General features: G+C 42.4%; 3 protein-coding genes across 6 annotated transcripts in view; 2 read left to right on the top strand and 1 right to left on the bottom strand.

The window, feature by feature from the left end:
• smpdl3b (sphingomyelin phosphodiesterase acid like 3B) overlaps positions 1-13879 on the top strand; it is a 14613-nt gene extending 734 nt beyond the window's left edge. The window contains exons 2-8 of one of the 2 annotated variants that reach the window (XM_008122726.3): positions 7436-7649; positions 8642-8739; positions 9581-9724; positions 10168-10340; positions 11335-11515; positions 12321-12454; positions 13135-13879. In XM_008122726.3, the coding sequence (XP_008120933.2) occupies positions 7436-7649; positions 8642-8739; positions 9581-9724; positions 10168-10340; positions 11335-11515; positions 12321-12454; positions 13135-13524 (1334 nt within the window). In that variant the 3' untranslated portion in view covers positions 13525-13879. Of the gene's footprint in view, positions 1-7432; positions 7650-8641; positions 8740-9580; positions 9725-10167; positions 10341-11334; positions 11516-12320; positions 12455-13134 lie in introns of both variants that reach the window. The other variant, XM_008122725.3, reaches the window with a different exon arrangement.
• The window catches only part of rpa2 (replication protein A2), a 27119-nt gene extending 11214 nt beyond the window's left edge, over positions 1-15905 (bottom strand). Inside the window, exons 1-4 of one of the 3 annotated variants that reach the window (XM_062962465.1) lie at positions 15767-15899; positions 9040-9139; positions 4526-7313; positions 941-1314 (exon numbers count right to left, since the gene is read on the bottom strand). In XM_062962465.1, coding sequence (XP_062818535.1) covers positions 1231-1314; positions 4526-6139 — 1698 coding nt within the window. In that variant the 5' untranslated portion in view covers positions 6140-7313; positions 9040-9139; positions 15767-15899 and the 3' untranslated portion in view covers positions 941-1230. Of the gene's footprint in view, positions 1-940; positions 7314-9039; positions 9140-15766 lie in introns of those variants that run through there. The other 2 variants (XM_062962464.1, XM_062962466.1) reach the window with 2 other exon arrangements.
• On the top strand, positions 15551-21717 carry xkr8 (XK related 8). The gene is made up of 3 exons (XM_062962472.1): positions 15551-16035; positions 18076-18272; positions 19800-21717. The coding sequence occupies exons 1-3, from the start codon at positions 15725-15727 to the stop codon at positions 20558-20560; spliced, it is 1269 nt and encodes a 422-aa protein (XP_062818542.1). The 5' UTR covers positions 15551-15724; the 3' UTR covers positions 20561-21717.

Genomic DNA, 21717 nt, shown 5'->3' with positions numbered 1-21717 from the left:
ACTGAACAGAGCTGAAAGGTTTTCCCCTGACATTAAGTCCAGTTATGTCCGACTCTGGGGATTGGTGCTCATCTCCATTTCTAAGCCAAAGAGCCGGCATTGTCCTTAGACACCTCCAAGGTAATGTGGCCGGCATGACTACATGGAGCGCCATTACCTTCCTGCCGGAGCAGTACCTATTGATCTACTCACATTGGCATGTTTTCGGACTTGGTTGGTTGGCAGAAGCTGGGGCTAACAGCCGGCACTCACTCCACTCCCCAGATTTGAACCTGCAACCTTTTGGTCTGCAAGTTCAGCAACTTGGCGCTTTAACACGCTGCGCCACCGGGCTCCCCCTAAACTGGTGTAGGGTTACTTAAAGTGTATCTCCTAACTTTGAAACTTTGTAAATAGTTGGGCCAGTTCCAAGATGGAAATGTCCACAACTGTTTTCACTGCCATCTGTTATTTCCCAGGCTTAGGCAGCCCAGAGATATAGAATGGCAATTAACATCTACTCCATGTTGTGCCAGTTTCAGCTACTACATGTGTCCTACCAGACAGCTGTTGCCTGCAGTGATGTCAACTGGGGCAATTGGAGGAAGGAAAGGGAGGAGAGGAGATGGTGATTTTCCCCCACTCCCCCTTGTCGCACCAGTTGATATAATGGTAGGCAACAGCCAACCAGTATGTCGGGAAGACCACTGAAATATGGAAAATAGTAGGGGATGCTAAGGGTGGCCATTGGAGCCTCTTCCTGCCTCCACAGCGAACATGTGATGGTAGTGATTGTGGAAACGACAATGAGGCCACATCGGATTGGCCCCAGAATTATGGGTTAGTATAGATCTGCCCTTGGTCAACTGTGTTCCTATATTTCCAGGGAAAGGGAAACATGGTTAAATCAAAAGCATAATGTCCTGCTCACTTCAAAGGATCAGTCTGAACGCAGATCAGAGATGGCTGCTCTCAAATCCAATCTTTATTGAAGAACACATGACTTTGGAAAAGTCAGGAATGACCCAATGTTTACATACAACTATTTTTATAACTTTTGATGCTACGTAACACCACACGTAAATATCATCATCAAGTCCCACCCCCAATATCACATTACTACCATTTTCACACACTAAACCAATTATAATTGTTTATACTTTCGGCCCCAAGTTCCCAGGCATATTCTATCTTCTTCTGCCAGGTGCTCCTGGGATTGTTTATGTTATGACTCCCAGTTACAGGGCTGAATCACCAAAGCCCTGTAACTGGGTTCCATGACATGGTGCCCTCCTTTTCTTCGTCCTCCTCTTCGGTTCTTCTTTCATCACAAGCCTGAAACAAAACAATAATTCTATGTGTCCATTTTGTCCAGAGTACCCATATATTTTTTCAGTAAGCTACGATGGAATACAGGGTGTATTTTCCCTAAACTTTTTGGCAATGCCAACTGGAAAGTCACCTCGTTGATAACACCCTGTATTCTAAATGGTCCAATATATTTAGGGCCCAATTTTTTCGAAGGTAGCCCCAGTTTGATGTTTTGGGTACTTAGCCACACTAAATCTCCTTTCTCCAATTTATCACCTTCCACCCTCTTTCTGTCTGCGAATACTTTATACTTTTTATGTGCTTCTTTTAAGGATGCAGTCACTTGACTCCAGCATTCCATCATTTGCGCTTTCCATTTCCCTGCCTCTGTTCCCTCATTCTCTGTCCATCTTGGCAGCTGGGGCAGAGGCTGTATTTCATACCCGTAAACTACTTCAAAGGGGGTTTTATTTGTTGCTGAATGTATAGTCGAATTAAAAGCTAGTTCTGCAAAAGCCAACCACCGAGACCAGTCATTTTGTCTCATGTTAGAGTACATTCGAAGGAACTGCCCAAGTGTCTGCTGAGTACGTTCTACCGCTCCATTTGTCATGGGGTGAAAAGCAGAACTTAAACTCCTTTCTGCTCCTAGCATTTCCAGGAATTTTTCCCAAAATTTTGCTGTGAATTGTACTCCTCTGTCACTGACCACTCTACTGGGACATCCATGCAGTTTGTAAATGTGGTTTATGTACAATTCAGCTAGTTTCTCGGCTGATGGTAGTTTCGTCAGTGCTATAAAGTGGGCCTGTTTAGAAAACAGGTCCAATACTGTCCAAATATAACGATGTCCTTTGCTAACCGGTAGTTCCCCCACAAAGTCCATAGCTACACATTCCCAAGGTCTGGTAGGTTCTGCTACTGTTTGTAATAATCCCATTGGCTTCCCTCCTCTCGATTTATTTCTGGCACAATCATCACATTGAACAACATAATTTTTTATGTCCTTCCTCATCCCTGGCCACCAGCAATGTTTTGCTATTGCTTTTGTTGTTTTTGTAATTCCTGTATGACCAGCGCTCTGGTTGTTGTGAAAACGATGCAAAATCTTGATCCTTAATGTTGCTGGGATATACAGTTTCTTGTTCACAAACCAAAATCCCCCCTTCTGCTCCCCCTGTTCTGCATTGGATGCGATCCACTGGTCTCCTTCATAAGACTGTTTCAGCTCGTTTCCCCAATTATCTTTTCCGTCGAGTTCAACCATAGCAGTGTTCTCCTTTTGGGTTTGTGCTCTTGTTCTGACAGCTAAGCCCCATTGTTTGTCAGAGAATATTGTTCCCTCTTTTGCTGTGGGTATTCCTTCGTGTTGAGGCATGCGTGAAAGAGCATCTGCCAAGACATTCTGCTTCCCTTGAAAAAACTTTAATTGGAAATCGAACCTGCTGAAGTATTGTGCCCATCTAATCTGTTTGGGGGACAATTTTCGAGGGGACTTTAAATACTGGAGGTTCTTATGGTCAGACCAAATTTCAAATGGGATTCCGCTTCCTTCGAGAAAGTGTCGCCAGCATTCTAAGGCTTTTAATATGGCTAGTGCCTCTTTTTCCCATATCGGCCAACATTTTTCAGTTTCGCTGAACTTCCGGGACAAATATCCACAGGGTTTTAAGTTCCCATTTTGATCCTTTTGCAATAGTACTGCCCCATACGCACAGTCTGAGGCATCGCAATGGATTATGAAAGGGCTCCTGATATCGGGGTGTTTTAGAATGGGTCCTTCTGTGAAGCATTCTTTTAGGGTTTCAAATGCCTTTTGGCATTCCGGCGTCCAACTTAGTTTGGCGCCAGGAGCTTTTACTTTTGCTGTCTCTCCTTTCCCTTTTGTTTTTAAAAGTTCAGTAAGGGGTGCGGTTATTTGCGCGAAGCCTTTTATGAAGGATCTATAAAAATTTGCAAACCCCAGAAACGATTGCAATTGCCTCCTTGTTTGAGGCACTCCCCATTCTTTTACATCTGATACTTTAGCTGGATCCATAGCTAACCCTTCTGGAGATATCCGATACCCCAGAAAGTCAATTTGAGTTTTATTAAATTCACATTTGGACAGTTTTGCGTACAGCTTTGCTTCTCTTAGTCTCTGCAAAACTTCCCGGACCAATTTCACGTGCTTTTCCTTATCTTCAGTCACAATCAAGATATCATCAAGAAATATGAATACCCCTCTGTACAACAATGGGTGCAGTATTTCATTTATAAGCTGCATAAAGCACCCGCCTCCATTTTTTAATCCGAAAGGTAAAATTTTATATTCAAAATGGCCGAATGCGCAGGAAAATGCAGTTTTCCAAGTATCCTCCGGTTTGATCCTTAATTTATGATATGCTTCAATTAAATCAAGTTTAGTAAATATGCTCCCTTTTTTCAATACGGTAATTAAATCCTTTACTAAGGGCATAGGGTATTTATTGTCCTTAGTAATTGCATTTAAATTTCGATAATCAATGCACAATCTTAGGGAGTTGTCTTTCTTTCTCCTGAATAACACTGGGGCCCCGAGAGGAGAATTGGATGGCTTAATGAAGCCCCGCGCCAGGTTTTTATCAATGTATTTCCTCAATTCCTCCTTCTCCTGCACAGACATGGGATACACTTTTGGTTTTGGTAAGTTTGCTCCGGGGGTTATTTCAATTTCTACTTCTATATTCCTTTTGGGAGGTAATTTACTTGCCTCTTTCTGATTGAACACATCCACAAAGTCTCTGTATTCAGGTGGCAATAGCAGTGGGTCTATTTCACCTTCTTCATCTCCCTCGTCCTCCTCTTCTGCAATCTTGCTTATCTCCCATTGCGTCTGCTGTTCTTTAAATGCTAGGCTCTTTCCTCTCCAATCTACTTCGGGATTTGCCTGTTCGAGCCATGGTATCCCTAATATTACGTGGTATGTGGCAATAGGGGCTATCACAAAGGATATTCTTCCTTCCCATTTGCCTATTTTACATGGGACCTCCCGTATTTCCTTTGTAGATACTTCCCCAGTAGCAACTGATCCGTCTAGCTGCGAAAACGCAATTGGGGAGTCAAGCGCCATCTGCTGGCATTTCAACGCTTCTGCTAACTCTGGAGTTATAATATTCCTGGAACAACCACAATCCACAAATGCCTTGCAGGTGGCCCGATTCTCTAGCCCCGAGAGGCAGATTGGCACTACTATCATGCGTTTGTCCCGACTCACCAATTTTTCTGAAGATTCTGGGGCTCGCACCTCCTCCTCCGCACGCCTCCCGGTTGCTGGCTTGGGCTTTGAGGGTTTTGGCGGCTCCCCCTTCCGTGCCCAGCATTCTGCTGCTCGATGGCCCGTCTTCCCACATACAAAGCATCCCGGTTTAGGTTTGTTGTCGTCTCCTCTGGAGGGAATCCCCGGCCTCCCTCCGGGTCTTTCCTGCTTCCTCGTTTCTCCTCGACCTCTCGCCACCGGTCTTTGCTGGCCGCCGCTGCTCCTGAAGCGCTTTACTTGGGCCAGGGTGGATTCAACGCGCCCCGCTAGTTGAATCCATCCCTGGAGCGTTTCGGGGTCATCTCTGTGCGCTGCCCAGCTGAAAATCTCGGGGCGTAGTCCCTCTTTAAATAATTCCACTTTGGTCACTTCAGACCACTCTGGTACCCTTTCCGCGAGGTGGAGGAATTCCTCTGCGTACTCGGGCACCGTTTTGTCCCTCTGCTTTATTCCTCTAAGCTGGTCTCGAGCTCTCAATTGCTCTAGCCGGTCTCTGAACCGGTTTTCCAGTGCGGCGAGGAAGCGGGGCACTGACCTCAGGCATGGGTCCTGTCTGGCATGTAGTTGCACATACCAGCTGGCCGCTCCTCTCTTTAGTGTGTTGCCGATGGCCCGAACCCTGCTTGCTTCGGAGGGGAATGTGTGTGCATTGTCTTCCATGTATCCCCTGATGCTAATTAGAAAAAAGTTCAGTTCGGCTGATTCCCCTCCGTATTCTAGCTTGAGATCTTCCCTTCTTGGCATCCATTCAGCGGCCCGTTGATGCTGTCTGGGAGGCATGGGGAAGGGTTGCATCGGGTTTCCTTGGATCACGCCGCGCCCCACTCCGGTGGTCATTCTGCGCGGCTCCCGAAATCCTGCCGCCGCTGTCGGCCCTTCCCCCCATCCGCATACTGGCCTCGCTGTAGCCCCCGCATCTCGCCTTTCCCCGTCGTACTGCACATCCTCCTCCTCTTCCTGGATCTCCTGCTCCTCTCCGCCTTCGTCTGCTAATCCACTGGACCCGATCCCTGGCCCCAGTGGTCTTTCCACCCCGACGCCCATCCGGGGGGTTGGGAGCTCTGTTGGAGATGGCGGCCTCAGAGTTCCCAGAGCTCGCTGGCGCTCCACTTCGCGTGCCATTCTGTCTCTGAACTCCAGCTCCTGCCAATATTCCTCGTCTCCCTCGTCCCTTGCCGCCGCGGGACTCTGCGTTGAAGCTCGCTGTCCCCTCTGGCTCCAATCGCCTCCTTTGCTTGGCTCTCTCTCGGCGCCATATCGGATGTGCTCTTTTTGGAGATTCTCTTCCAATATTGGCACTATTCTCCCCACGGTATCCGACAGCCTGGATAAATGAGTTTCCAGGATGGATAACCGCAGGGCCACGGTCTCCGGCATGCTTCCTCCAGATCCCCAACTGGTTTCCGCCGCCGGAACGCCTCTTCCCCCTCTGGGAATCCTCTGGGTCACGCCGTCCGGCTTGGGGTACCCCGTAGAGGAAGCTATGGCTTGCAATGTCTCTTCTGCCAACGGCAGAGCTCCCAGCGGAGGCCCCTTTGCTCCGTCATGGCTTTGATCTCCTTCCCTGCTCATTATCACTTCACTGCAAATTTGCAGGAGGGTGAGAACTGGATTCCTGACTTAATTGTCCTGCTCACTTCAAAGGATCAGTCTGAACGCAGATCAGAGATGGCTGCTCTCAAATCCAATCTTTATTGAAGAACACATGACTTTGGAAAAGTCAGGAATGACCCAATGTTTACATACAACTATTTTTATAACTTTTGATGCTACGTAACACCACACGTAAATATCATCATCAAGTCCCACCCCCAATATCACATTACTACCATTTTCACACACTAAACCAATTATAATTGTTTATACTTTCGGCCCCAAGTTCCCAGGCATATTCTATCTTCTTCTGCCAGGTGCTCCTGGGATTGTTTATGTTATGACTCCCAGTTACAGGGCTGAATCACCAAAGCCCTGTAACTGGGTTCCATGACACATAAAATCAGTGGTTCTCAACCTGGGGTCCCCAGATGTTTTTGGCCTACAACTCTCAGAAAGCCAGCTTACTAGCTGTTAGGATTTCTGGGAGTTGAAGGCCAAAAACATCTGGGGACAACAGGTTGAAAACTACTGCATATAATAATAATAATAATAATAATAATAATAATAATAATAATATTAATAACAACTTTATTTTTATACCCCGCCCCATCTCCCCGAAGGGACTCTGGGCGGCTTACATGGGGCCTAGCCTGATAAAACAATCAAATATCAATGATACAACAATAAAACAATTATACCAATAAAACCTCAATTATCAGTAAAACAATCGATAAAATCGACATGAAGCATATAATATTAAAACAGGAGACTAATTCATAAAACCCAGTACATAATGTGCCGGAATGGGGAAGGTATTTCACGGTTGAAATGGACAATAAAGTGCAAAATAACATTGGCAACACCTCAAGAATGGGGCTATTATAAAATGGGCAGATAGATCAGTCCAACAACAAATTAAGTGTCAAAGGCCTTTTGGAAGAGCCAGGTTTTTAAGCTCCTTCGGAAGGAGAGGAGGGTAAATGCATCCAAACTTTCTTTTTCAGGGCCATGCATAAACTGAGAGCGTGCCCATGCTTGGCATCTCCACCCATGGTTTCAATCTAGAAAATCCTGTTGTGTTAGGAGTCAGTTCATGAGCAGACGACTTTAGAAAGTTTGGATCTGGATTGGGAAATGTGTGGATGGTTTCCTGTTGAGTAAGGAACCATAGGTTAGTGATAAGTAGAGCTTTGAAAAGGTGCTGTAGGAAGGACAGGAGATGCTGAAATGCAGAGTAAAACAATTGGCTCACAGCTATTTTGTCTTTAGCAGGTTATTTTTGGCACATCACAGACCTACACCTTGACCCACAGTACCAAGTGGCACCAGATCCTTTGAAGGTCTGCCCATCTGCTGGTGCCCAGCCAGTGACCAACGCAGGGACTTGGGGTCATTATTTGTGTGATGCGCCCTGGAGTCTCATCAATTCTTCCATTTATGCCATGAAGGAGATCCTCCCTGACCCTGACTTCATTCTCTGGACTGGGTAAGCAGTTGCACACAAGCAAAATGTGCGAGTGGGCCCCATATTGAACAGTTGTGTGATAGCCATAGATAACCAGGGATCCCATGCTGGCAGATGCTTGGAATTCCATGCACATGAGTGAGTAGGATGGTGAAGAAAGTATGGGTCCATTCTAACTCAGCATACTGAGAAACAAGCAGATTTTGTTTCCTAATAATAATAATAATAATAATAATAATAATACTTTATTTTTCTATCCCACCACTATCTCCCCGAAGGGACTCAGGGCGGCTAACATAGGGCAATGCCCAAAACAAAACAGAGTAAAACAATTACGACGAATATCAAAACAAAAACAATAATAACATCAATCAAATTAAATAAACAATTTAAACATTTTAAAAATACAGTAAAACATATAAAATCAGAACAAATGAGTAATAATACAACATCAACCACTAGAGATAAAAGGGGAAACATAAGCTACTACAGTAGAGTCTCACTTATCCAAGCTAAACGGGCCGGCAGAAGCTTGGATAAGCGAATATCTTGGATAATAAGGAGGGATTAAGGAAAAGCCTATTAAACATCAAATTAGGTTATGATTTTACAAATTAAGCACCAAAACATCATGCTTTACAACAAATTTGACGGAAAAAGTAGTTCAATACTCAGTAATGTTATGTTGTAATTACTGTATTTACGAATTTAGCACCAAAATATCACAATATATTGAAAGCATTGACTACAAAAATGGCTTGGATTATCCAGAAGCTTGGATAACCGAGGCTTGGATAAGTGAGACTCTACTGTATTCCTTTACTATTAGCTGTTAGTAGTAGGTTCCTCGTTCACTTGTTATCTAAATTATCTTGTGTTATCTTACACCACATTCAGAATCTAGATTATCTCAATACCTGTCCTTTACTTTGTCAATTTCTTTGCACGGGCCAACCAAAGAATTGGCCTTTGTTTACTAGCATACGTATCTTTAAGTTTCTGCTATTTTTCAGGGATGACACCCCTCATGTGCCTGATGAGAAACTGGGTGAAGAATCTGTGTTGGGGATAATTAAAAAGCTCACTAACTTGATCAAACATGTCTTTCCAGGTAAGAATGTCCCTGAATTATTGGGTGACAACCAGGCAGTGTCAAGAGAAAAAAATAAATAAAATGTTTTTGTGTTTAAAAAAAGACATTTAAGTTTGCACATTATATTCTATTACAAATATTTATAAAATGGAGCCAGACTGTAGGATCTACTTCCTTAAAGATTATCAGGGACAGAAAATGAAAGTGGATTCATGTGCAAAGCCAGTGACATCTGCAATAAGGAAAACTAGATTATGAAATGTGTACACACAGGATATCTATATGATTCTATTCATACAGTTCAGATCCCTTACTTACTTAGGCATGATGGCCCTCCAAGTGCAGTGTCTTGGTGGTGGATGTGTAGGCGATTGTGGAGACCTATTCCTGACCCGCATCCCTTACTTGCTCCATGAATCTGAGCAGCAAATAAGAGTTATAAAAATCATATTTGGGCAGCAGGCTATACATTGTCATTTCCTGTTATGAGACTGGGTCTCATCTGAAGTTCAGAAGAAAGAACTCAGAGCTCATTGGTGTTAAATAAACTAGCTAACTCTTGTTATGCAGACTTCCCGATATTCTGTTTTATCTGCGTCTTCAAAATCCCTAAATTTACCTCTGCATTTCATAACCTTATAATTCTGGTTTGCCATACTTTACTAGTCTTCTTTATCATCCAGACAACATTACTGATATACTGTAGTAACTTTTCTGCCTTTCCTGATTTTTTCAAAGGGGTAGAATGCCCCAATCAGTTGATATTTGATATTTGTTCTGCACAGTTGGGAAGAAAAATCCTTTTTTTTTTTTTTTTGCTGATCTCTCGATCATGCCTTTTGACTTCTGCTTCCTTTAGGTACTCAGGTATATCCTGCAATGGGCAACCATGACTTCCACCCCAAAAACCAGTTCCCAGCTGGGGAGAACCGGATCTACCGTGCAACAGCAGAACTCTGGCAGCCTTGGCTTAACAACCACTCTGTGCAGACGTTCAGAGCAGGTGCGTGTGCTATATCCATTTGGGGCACTTTAGTTGAGAGGAATCCAATATGTCCACTTGAAATATGTTGATTCTTAGGGGATATAAGAAAATTGATAGCTACTATGGTCATCAGGCTTGACCCACAGTACCAAGTGGAACCAGACCCTTTGTTCATGTCAGATGGGAGCCTGGAAAAGTAACTTTATTGGTCTTATACATTGGTTTTATTGCTGTTCTTTTAAAAACAATTGTATTCCGAAAGGTCGGATTCCAACCACCGACCTTTCGGCCAGCAAGTTCAACAGCTCAGAGATGTAACCCTCTGCGCCACCGGGGGCTCCCTATTTTATATGTTATTGTTGTGAAATGTTGACATAAAAAACTATCTTTAGGGACTTTCCCTTGAAAGAAGGTACGCAAATATTTTAAACAGCATTATTGTGGTTTTTCCCCCCCTTCAGGTGCTTTCTACAGTCAGTTGCTGTCCAGTTCTGGGCCTGCAAGGCGAATGGTTGTCCTCAATACAAATCTGTACTATGACAATAATAACCAAACCATTAGCCTGGAGGATCCTGGAGGCCAATTCCAATGGCTGGAGGATACGCTGACTAGTGCAGCAGATGCAAGAGAAAAGGTTACTCTCCTTACTGCTCATGATTATTTTAATCATTCATATATTGCTTTTCTTCAAAGAATGGGGACCAAAGCATCACATATTTAAAAACAATACAAAGACTACACAAAAATATAAATAAATGCATAAATATAATAATATTTAAAAGACAATTAAACAACTTAAAAATATTTAAAATATATAGAGATGTTAAAATGATGGTGGATTGGATGCAGAGATTCTTATTGGATGCAGAGACCTGGTGGTGTCGGCAGGGACCTGGTGGTGTCGGCAGGTTTTTGAGAAATTACATTGGACTACCGCCGATTTCTGAGCCTGGATATATTGCACAAGATTTCCCTAGCCTAAAATGATACATTTTAATATATTGGGTTTATGGTTCCCGTCCCCTTGATCTGGTCATGTAAGTGTGATTTATTGTTATAATTGTATTATTTCACTTTGTTTAATAATGTGTATTATGTTGTTATGTAATGTTTGTGTTGCTTTTGTGACTGTAAACCGCCCTCCCATCCAGGAGATGGGGCGGTATATAAATAAAGTTTTATTAATTATTATTATTATTATTGGGAAGAAAGTCCTGTTAAAGCCCTTTCTCTAGCTCAGTGGTTCTCAACCTGTGAGTCCCCAGGTGATTTGGCCTACAAGTCCAAGAAATCCCAGCCAGCTTACCAGCTGTTAGCATTTCTGGGAGTTGAAGGCCAAAACATAAGTACCTTCCATAGAGTTATAAACCTCCCTTGCTTAGTTTCCAACAGACTTTACAACCTCTGAGGATGCCTGCCATAGATGTGGGTGAAACATCAGGAGAGAATGCTTCTGGAATATGGCCATACAGACCGGAAAACTCACAACAACCCAGTGATTCTGGCCATATGTCTCACGAAGGATGACCTCATTTTCAGAAAATGGTTCACATCATTCCTTCTCCCCCAATTATGCCAGCTCCAATTATTTGTAAGTGGGATCTTTATATGTTTCTTTTTCTTTGTAGGTTTATATTATTGGGCATGTCCCTCCTGGCTTTTTTGAAAAGAAACGAGGCAAGCCCTGGTTCCGAGAACACTTCAACCAACAATATACAGAAATAATTCAGAAACATCATGGAGTGGTTGTAGCCCAGTTCTTTGGACATCATCACACGGATAGTTTTAGAATGTTCTACAATAATGCAGGTACACTCCCTTGAATGTTGCAGGGTTTAGCGCTCTTTCATAACAGGTCAGTTATTTCAATGGGTAGAACTGGTATTTATTAGAGGTGTGCAATAATAATAATAATAATAATAATAATAATAATAATAATAATAACTTTATTTTTATACCCCGCCCCATCTCCCCGAAGGGACTCGGGGCGGCTTACATGGGGCCTTGCCCGATAAAACAATCAAATATCAAAACACAGCAATAAAACAGTTATCCAATAAAAACATCAATTACAGTAAAAACAATCATTAAAATCAACATAAAACATACAATATTAACACTGGAGACTAATTCATAGAACCCAGGCAAAGTGCAACAGAATCGGAAGTGTTCGTTACGCAGAAGTCAATCAATCGTATGTTTTATACTTACAGCACTTATTCTAACCCACACATGTGATGTGCGCCAAACATTAAGAAATTGAAACTTTTAATTGTTTCTACTCTTAAATTTTGATTCCTTCATAAGTTGCTGTGATGCAGTTAAAATACACACAACCTTGATAAAATCAAGAGAACATAAAGTGCTTAAAAACCAATTCTTTCACCTTGGAGTTTTGCCCCATCATCGCCATAAGGAAAATGCTATGGGCATTACTAAACTTAAATGGGATTGAGAACACAGTAATAATAAGAATAAATAAGAATGCTGAATGTTGTTTCTAGTACTAGGCAGGAACCAAGTGCAGAGTTAAAACAGCCTATAATGTAATGGAACATATGGAAAGAAGCAAAACATCAATCAATGTTTCATTTCATTTGGCCTTTTCTTTCAGGATCCCCTATCAGTGTCATGTTTTTAGCTCCAGCTGTAACGCCCTGGAAAACAACCTTACCAGGTGTACACAACGGAGCCAACAACCCTGGCATCCGGTTGTTTACATATGACCGAAACACCCTGCAAGTTAAGGTAGGGAGAGAATTTAAATTGCATGTATTTGTAGAAAAACATTCGGGGTCTATGTGAGATTTAATAACATGGACAGTGAAGGATAGTATTCTGGCAGAAAACTGAATCCTATATGTTTTAGGAAAAATAATGGAATATATAAAATTAAGCACAATATAAAGTGATATGGGAACCCCCGGTGGAGCAGCGGGTTAAACCACTGTTGCTGAACTTGCTAACCTAAAGGTTGGTGGTTCAAATCTGGGGAGGGGGGTGAGCTCCCTCTGTTAGCTCCAGCTTCTGCCAAACTAGCAGTTCGAAAACATGCGAATGTGAGTAGATCAATAGGTACTGCTCCGGCGGGAAGGTAACGGCACTCCATGCAGTCATGCCAGCCACATGACCTACGAGGTGTCTATAAATAACGCTGGCTCTTCAGCTTAGAAATGAAGATGAGCACCAACCCCCAGAGTTAGACACGACTAGACTTAACGTCACGAGGAAACCTGGGAGATATAGAAAAGATTGTGGTGATGCAGGAAATTGAAGTCTCCTAGGAAAGAGCACAGTTACACTGCATAGGAATCCTGCCCATTGCTACATTGCGTTTCAGGTTCCTTTCGTAAATAAATGAAACCAAATGCTTTCGTTCTTACCACTGAGTTGCCCTTGTTGCTTTGCTATGTCTTTTATTGTCTCAGGATATGGTTACTTATTATTTAAACCTCACCCATGCTAACCTGAGAGCACCTGAATGGAAGAAAGAGTATGGCCTGACAGAAAATTTCCAGATCTCGGATGGTTCTGTCCACTCCATGCACTTGCTACTGGAGAAGCTTGAGAAGGATGAAGAACACCTCCAGCGGTACTACCAGTATAATTCAGTTCAATACGACCTGACATACTGTGATGACACTTGCCAGACCGACCATCTGTGTGCCATCCGGGAAGTGGATTTTGCAAAATACAACCAATGCATTCAAGCTAGGAGTGCTGCAGCCTCCACGATGGACCTTGTTTCATATTATTCCATACTTGGGCTCACGTCTATAGGATTGTGGGGTGTCTTGGGCAGACTGGGACACGAGTAGGATGGTGTTGTTTTCACTTGGACACTGAGGGTATCTGAGGGTAGCTCTAGATACCAGTATCCCGAGAATCTCTCATTTCTTGGTCTTTAAAAAACCCGAAGCTAAATGTGAAAGCATTGCTGTAGTGGAAGAGAGCTTGCAGAATTAACGTGCTAGGAGTGATTTATTAATAGGGAATTTTATGAAACTGTCCCAGGCTTTCCTGTTTCCTTCTCATTGCAGCTGGATGGCTGGATTGTCCAAGCCAGTGTATTGCTGTGAACTATTGTGGAATGTTCAAACTTGGATGGACAATTAAGAATCATTAACTTTGCAAAAGATTTGCTTCTAATAAAGAAGCCCATTTTGTAGGCAATCTTGTGATGAGCACTGGTATATTTATATGCAAGTTGGAATAGGTACATTTTAAAGTATACCTCCATATATGTATGCTAACCAAAGTTTGTGTGTGTGTATGCTATCCAAAGTTAGTTTGTGTATGTGGATGTGTGTATATATAATATATATATGCTATCCAAAGTTTGTGTGTGGGTATGTGTGTGTCTATATATATATAGTAGAGTCTCACTTATCCAACATAAACGGGCCGGCAGAATGTTGGATAATAAGGAGGGATTAAGGAAAAACATATTAAACGTCAAATTACGTTACGATTTTACAAATTATGCACCAAAACATCACATTTTACAACAAATCGACAGAAAAAGCAGTTCAATACACGGTAACATTATGTAGTAATTACTGTATTTACGAATTTAGCACCAAAACATCGCAATGTATTGAAAACATTGACTACAAAAATATTGGCTACTAACAAATTGACTACAAATAAAGATAGAATTGCATAAAATGAACGTACGGTGACAACATTGTAGGAAATTAAATCTGTAAAAAGTTCAATCCTTGCTGCCTAGAGAAACAGTTGTGGATCCGAGCAGGAGGCACACTGCGTTGGATAATCCAGAACGCTGGCTAAGCGAATGTTGGATAAGTGAGACTCTACTGTGTGTGTGTGTATATATATATATATATATATATCCAAAGTTAGTGTGTGTGTGTGTGTATGCGTATATATATGTTATCCAAAGTTTGTGTGTGTGTGTGTGTGTGTATGTGTGTGTATATATATATATATATATATATATATATATATATATGCTATCCAAAGTTTGTGTGTGTTATACAAAGTTAGTGTGTGTGTATGTGTGTATATATATATATATATATGCTATCCAAAATGTGTGTGTGTATGTGTATGTATACACACACATATGGAGCCCCTGATGGCGCAGCAGGTTAAACCGCTGAGCTGCTGAACTCGCTGACCAAAAGCTTGGCGGCTTGAATCCGGGGAGTGGAGTGAGCTCCCGCTATTCGCCCCAGCTTCTGCCAACCTAGCAGTTTTAAGACATGCAAATGTGAGTAGATCAATAAGTACCGCTGCGGAGGGAAGGTAACGGTGCTCCATGCAGTCATGGAGGTGACTACAGACAACGCCGGCTCTTTGGCTTAGAAACTGAGATAAGCACCAACCCCCAGAGTCAGACTAGACTTAACATCAGAGGAAATCTTTACCTTTATCTATAAAGTGATATGGAGCCTTGCCATCTAATCCTATAGATTCAAAGCGATGTAGTCGTTTGAGTGTTGGACCATAAAATGGAGATGAGCACCAACCGCCAGAGTCGGACACGACTGGACTTAATGTCAGGGGAACACCTTTAGCTTTACTTTACTTTAAATATATTGTATTGTTCTTTTTACAAATAAAATACGTGCGGTGTGCAGAGGAATTCGTAGTCACCCTTCTACACCACCACATAACCCAGCATCTGATCCCAGATTTATTATTATTATTATTATTATTATTATTATTATTATTATTATTCTATGATTCTAGGGCAGGCCTGGGCCAACTTGGGCCTTCCAGGTGTTTTGGCCTTCAACTCCCGCCATTCCTCACAGCCTCAGGCCCTTTCCTTTTTCCCCTCAGCCGCTTAAGCGGCTGAGGGGAAAAAGGAAAGGGCCTGAGGCTGTGAGGAATGGCGGGAGTTGAAGGCCAAAACACCTGGAAGGCCCAAGTTGGCCCAGGCCTGCCTCATAAAGAAGTTTAAAGGCCTACTCCTAACTCCTGACCCTTCTGGGCCCCTCCTCCCTCCTTCCCTTCCTCTTTCCATCCTTCCTCCCTCCGGCGAGAGCCATGGCCTGCCCTCCTCGCCGCCCTCCCTGGCCTCCCCCGTACCGCTCTCTGGATCTTCTCTGGTCCCTGGCGGGCGGCGCGGCCTTCCTAGCGGACCTGGGCGCGGATGCCTGGGTAGCCGTCCGCTTCTGGAAGGCAGGCCGCGCTGACTGGGCCTTGCTGGTGCTGGGCCTAGCGGGCCTGTCCTCACTGGTCACGCAGGCCTTCAGCTGGGCCTGGCACCGGGGTGACCCGCCGGAGCTGCGGCGCGGGCTGCCCTCGGGCCCGGCCTGGCTGGCCTTGCACGTCCTGCAGCTGGGCTACTTGTACAGGTAAGGAAGTAGGGCCGTGCTGTGTGGCCATGTTCCAGAAGCATTCCTTTCTGACGTTTCGCCCACATCCATGACAGGCATCCTTAGAGGTTGTGAGGTACAGTAGAGTCTCAGTTATCCAACATAAACGGGCCGGCAGAACGTTGGATAAGTGAATATGTTGGATAATAAGGAGAGATTGAGAAAAAGCCTATTAAACATCAAAATAGGTTATGATTTTACAAATTAAGCACCAAAACATCATGTTGTACAACACATTTGACAGAAAAGGTAGTTCATTACACATTAATGCTATGTAGTAATTACTGTATTTACTAATTTAGCACCAAAATATCATGATATATTGAAAACATTGACTACAAAAATGTGTTGGATAATCCAGAAACTTGGATAAGTGAGTGTTGGATAAGTGAGACTCTACTGTATTTTGGAAAACTAAGCAAATAAGGTTTATATATCTGTGTAAGGTCCAGGGTGGGAGAAAGAACTCTCTGTCTGTTGGAGGCAAGTGTGAATGTTGCAATTAGCATTGAATGGCCTTGCAGATTCAAAGCCTGCCTGCTTCTTGCCTGAGGGAATCCTTTGTTTGGAGGTGTTAGGTAAAGGTAAAGGATTTCCCCTGACGTTAAGTCCAGTCATGTCTGACTCTGGGGGTTGGTGCTCATCTCCATTTCTAAGCCGAAGAGCCGGCATTGTCCATAGACACCTCCATGACTGCATGGAGCGCCATTACCTTCCCGCCAGAGCGGTACCTATTGATCTACTTACATTGGCATGTTTTCGAACTGCTAGGTTGGTAGAAGCTGGAGCAACAGCAGGCGCTCACTCCGCTCCAGGGATTTGAACCTAGGATCTTTCAGTCTGCAAGTTCAGCAGCTCAGTGCTTTAACACACTTCGCCACCGGGGTTGTTAGCTGGCCCTGATTGCCTGTAGACTCCTGCAGAGGTGAGAGGATCCCTCTTGTCCTTTGCTGAAGAGAGCATTTGTTGGGTTTTCTTAATAGGTCTGTAGATAATCTTGTGATGAGCACTGGTATATTTGTATGTAAGTTGGAATAGGTACATTTTAAAGTATACCTCCATATATATATATATATATATATAGAGAGTAGATTCTCACTTATCCAACGTGCCGGCAGAATGTTGGATAAGCAAATATGTTGGATAATGAGGGATTAAGGAAAAGCCTATTAAACATCAAATTAGGTTATGATTTTACCAATTAAGCATCGAAACATCATGTTATACAACAAATTTGACAGAAAAAATAGTTCAATATGTAGTAATGCTATGTAGTAATTACTGTATTTACGAATTTAGCACCAAAATATCACGATGTATTGAAAACATTGACTACAAAAATGCATTGGATAATCCAGAATGTCGGATAAGTGAGACTCTACAATAGTTTGTAGTTTCGTCATCAGCTTCTCTATGTGGCTCCCTTGATGTATGGTAAGAACACTACGCAGAGAAGCCATTCAAATCCACAAGCATGTGGACAATTTCAACAGAAAGGAGGAAACCATGAAAATGAACAAACTCTGGCTACTAGTATTAAAACAACTCTAAAATCACGACGGTAAATAGAGAACAATACTTTGAAATCAAGGGAATTACAGACATGAATTAATCAGGGCCAGCTAACACCTCTGAACAAAGGATTCCTCTAGGCAGGAAGAAGCGAGGCCTTGGAAGCTGGCAATGCCATTATTGCTAATCTAGGAGACTAATTACAACATTCACACTGGCCTCCAACAGACAAGAGTTCTTTCTCCCACCCTGGACCTTCCATAGAGTTATAAACCTCCCTTGCTTAGTTTCCAACAGACTTTACAACCTCTGAGGATGCCTGCCATAGATGTGGCCGATATGTCAGGAGAGAATGCTTTTGGAACATGGCATGGAACATACAGCCCTGAAAACTCACAACAACCCAGTGATTACAGCCTTGAAAGCCTTCGACAACACTTGTGTATTGCCTTTGACCCACTGCTTTGAGTAAAATTGTTTTCAACAATGCTATGTTACCTTTGGCAGATGCCTCCATGCCTTGAAGGTGGGTTTCAACGTCTGCCGGACGGAAGCTGCGACAGAGACACAGCGGGCTTATGCCATTTTCCTGTCCCACGATATTAGCTTACTACGCCTTTTTGAGACCTTCCTGGAAAGTGCCCCTCAGCTCACACTGATGCTCTACATTATTCTGCACACAAACAAAGTGGCGATATTTCAAAGTGAGTGTCTGGTCTGAAAGGAAGGAAGCTTGCTTTTTCTCATTCCAGGATTTTCCTTTGTGAATGTGGGGTACCGCTTGCATCGTTCATTTCTCCATGTGTCTTTGGATGCTGCCCTATTATACCATCCAACAAAAAAATCTCAATTTCTTGATTTTTGGCCTGTTTCTGGGGTTATTTGGAGCTCTGATTCAGAAAATTGCATTGGATAGACCACACTAGCTCTAGTTTCTTAGATTTTGTTTTAATGAACTTCTATGGGCAAGCAGGTGGCAACTGGTAGATGCTACATATTTTGTATATCAAAAACTAAGCTAATAAAGGAACGTTGGTGCCTTTATCAGCAGGTCAAATATACCCAGAAACAAGTATAACGTGTATTAGCCAGTGTTATCATTGGTTTTAGAAATACAAAAATATTTACTGGAGAGCAAGATGTAATTTCACATGGTCTAAACTAAGATTTATGTATGAGGATCTTGGATGAATGGATTTAAATTTATATGTTTTTAAATTTTGTATAATGTGTTTTTACTTGTATTGCTATTTGATTTGTATGAGCTGTTGTTTTTAGTGTATTGTTCTGGGCATTTAATTTTTGCCAATTTATGTAAGCTGCCTTGAGTCCCCTCAGGTGAGAAAGGCGGGGTAAAAATGTTGTAAATAAATAAATAAATAATAGTAGTAGTAAGGAAATCTCCCACAACAGCTCAGTAAATAATGACTACTATTTTCTATTTCCAGTAGAAAATAATGAAAAAGATGGTGAAACTGAATAGATTGGAGTGTTTGAAATAGAATAGCAATATAATGCTAGAATAGCAACGTAACACTTTTTATTTCAGCTGAAGTGAAACTTACAGACATTAGCTTTACTTTAAAAAAAACTTATCTATTGGCGTGCCCCAAATTTAGACTGCTTCTCTTAGCTTATTTCCTATTTTTTATTTCTTCCTCCTGCCTCCTCCCCATGATTAAATTGACAGCTAGTGACTAGCCCTAGATCACTCTACGAGTGAGTTTTATGACTTGAGCGATGAAGTAATCACTACATTACTACAAGTCAGAAATGGTTATATTAATTGGACTGTGTTTCCCACCATTCCTCACCATTGGCTGTGCTGTCTAGGACTACTGGGGAGTTGCAGTACAATAGCATCTGGAGTTCCACATGATTCCCCCCCCCCCCCCTGCTGTAGCAGTGTACTTACTGAGTATGTGTTTTCAAGTCAACCACACTGACATCAGATAAGAAAAGGGATACTAAAAGCCTATCCCCAGACTACTGGAGAAAAAAATAATGCATCACCACATACCAATTCTCAAGTTTACTAACACATTTTCTGAACCATTTCAAGTGTATCTTTTTAGCATTTGGGACTAGAATCTTACATTTCGTGTTCTATTTTTTGCATGAAAATTCACTCTGGAAAGATGTACTTGAATTTTGAATGTTTCTATTTCAGAAAGATGAGGTTTACTGGTTCCTTTCTTTTTTGTGCCCCCTCATCCCTGGTTTCATTGCAGTACTTGGCATTTGCACATCTTTCTTCTGTATTGTCTGGACGCTCTTGGATTATCACCAAACTCTGCGCAGCTTTCTACAGGAAAAATACAAGCTGGATTTTCTGTCCTCAGTCCTCTACTTCCTATGGAACTTCCTGTTGGTGTGTCCCCGTATCCTGTCTCTTGCTGTCTTTGCTGTGCTCTTCCCGAACTACATTTTCCTTCACTTCCTGGGCGTTTGGTCAGTCATGTTCCTCTGGGTTTCATTGCAAGGCACGGACTTCATGGAGAATACCTGCGAATGGGTTTATCGGGCAGTTGTAGCGGTCATCCTCTATTTCTGCTGGTTCAATGTGGCCGCAGGGAAGACGTGCCACCGTGCAGGCATTTATCACACATTCATTTTGCTGGACAGCATTATCCTCTCTGTCTCATGGCTCTGGCACAATACTCCCTTGAGCAGGGACTCCTACATTATACATGCTCTCTTTGCTGCCTTGCCCTGCTACTTGCTTGGCATCATTCTAAGAGGCATCTACTACAAATTTTTCCATCCAACAGTACAGACTGTATCTCCAAACATTTACGATGAAGTGGATACTCAAGAGACTGTGAGTGACAGAACCATTGGTTTCCAGGTTGTGGTGGACCATAGGATATCCACAAGTGTTATGAGACATGTGAATCGTCGAACGTACAAGCTCTCCCAAAACTTCTTTGTTAACACTTTACAGGACAAGCACCCACTCCAAAATGGGACTCTTGGAGACGTGTATTTGTGATCCTTACATATCAAGAGCCCAGTAAAGGCAGAATGTTTTAGACAAGCCTCTTCCAGGTTCATATCACTGCTCCAGAACTAGGCTATGTGCTAAAGCTGCATCTGAGTTAAATAATGTAGAGTTGTCTAAGATGATAAGGATTCCTAGATTCTTGAGCATAAGGATCCACGCTAAAGCTTTTTCTTCACTTGATATGCACTGGTTGTGTTGAACTACATCTCCAATAAGCTCGGAGATGACTAAGGAGTCTGGGAAGCCTGTGGTTTGGTATGATGCCTTAAATAGGTTCACTGAGTCCTTAGTTATTGACTTACTTCTATCCTTGTGTGGCCAAATAACTCAAGATCCGGACTGGGCAAAGTGCATCCCTCCAGATGTTGAAGGGATGCAATTTCCATCATACTTAAATCCTGGAAGTTGCAATCCAGGAGAGATCAGAGGGCATTTCTGTGAACAGTTTTGTAGTTAATCTCCTTGTCTCACCAATCCTATTTAGAATTGGGGTTTTGGATTTTTGTTAGGTCATTTTTGTGGCCTAATTTAAATTATGCTGTCACTGTTACGATAACAAGTGTTTTTTAATTGTTCACACTGTTAAGACAAATGTTGGGTTCAAAGCAAATAGAATATTAGAGAGCAGAGTTAACAGTCTCCTTATTTTTACTTTCTAAATGAAAGGGAACTGAAGAAAGCTGCCAATTTCACTGGAGGAACAGCAAATAACTAGAGTGGGGTGGCAGTGACATGGGAAGAGATGACATCATGAAATTAGAATGAAAAATACCCCACTGACATTTCAGTCAGAAACTCGAAAGAGAGTGGAATAATAGAACTGTTCTAAGTTATTTTTGAAAGCAATTGCTGAAGAATGCTGAATTTCCTGACTCATCCCAACCCCATTTAAACCCTTTCCACCTTTATGTACTTCTCTCAAAGCCATGGCAAGGTCAATTTTCACAGAAAAAGAGACAGGGCCTTTCTCTCTAAAGATAATACTGTTGTCATAGTTCCTTCATTTAAATCACAGCTTCCTAAAGTTATTTTTGATTTAAACAGGATCAAAACTTGCCCTATAATGTTGACTTTGGCCATTGGTTCAGTCTTAACTTTGAATGTTAAGTTATTGTCAGTTATGCAGAATAAAAAATTCAAATCTG

The sequence above is a fragment of the Anolis carolinensis genome, unplaced genomic scaffold (genome assembly GCF_035594765.1).
Source record: "Anolis carolinensis isolate JA03-04 unplaced genomic scaffold, rAnoCar3.1.pri scaffold_10, whole genome shotgun sequence".
In the NCBI taxonomy this organism is placed as follows: Eukaryota; Metazoa; Chordata; class Lepidosauria; order Squamata; family Dactyloidae; genus Anolis; species Anolis carolinensis.
Note: the sequence above shows the minus strand (reverse complement) of the source record. Positions and strands in the feature narration are given on the sequence as shown.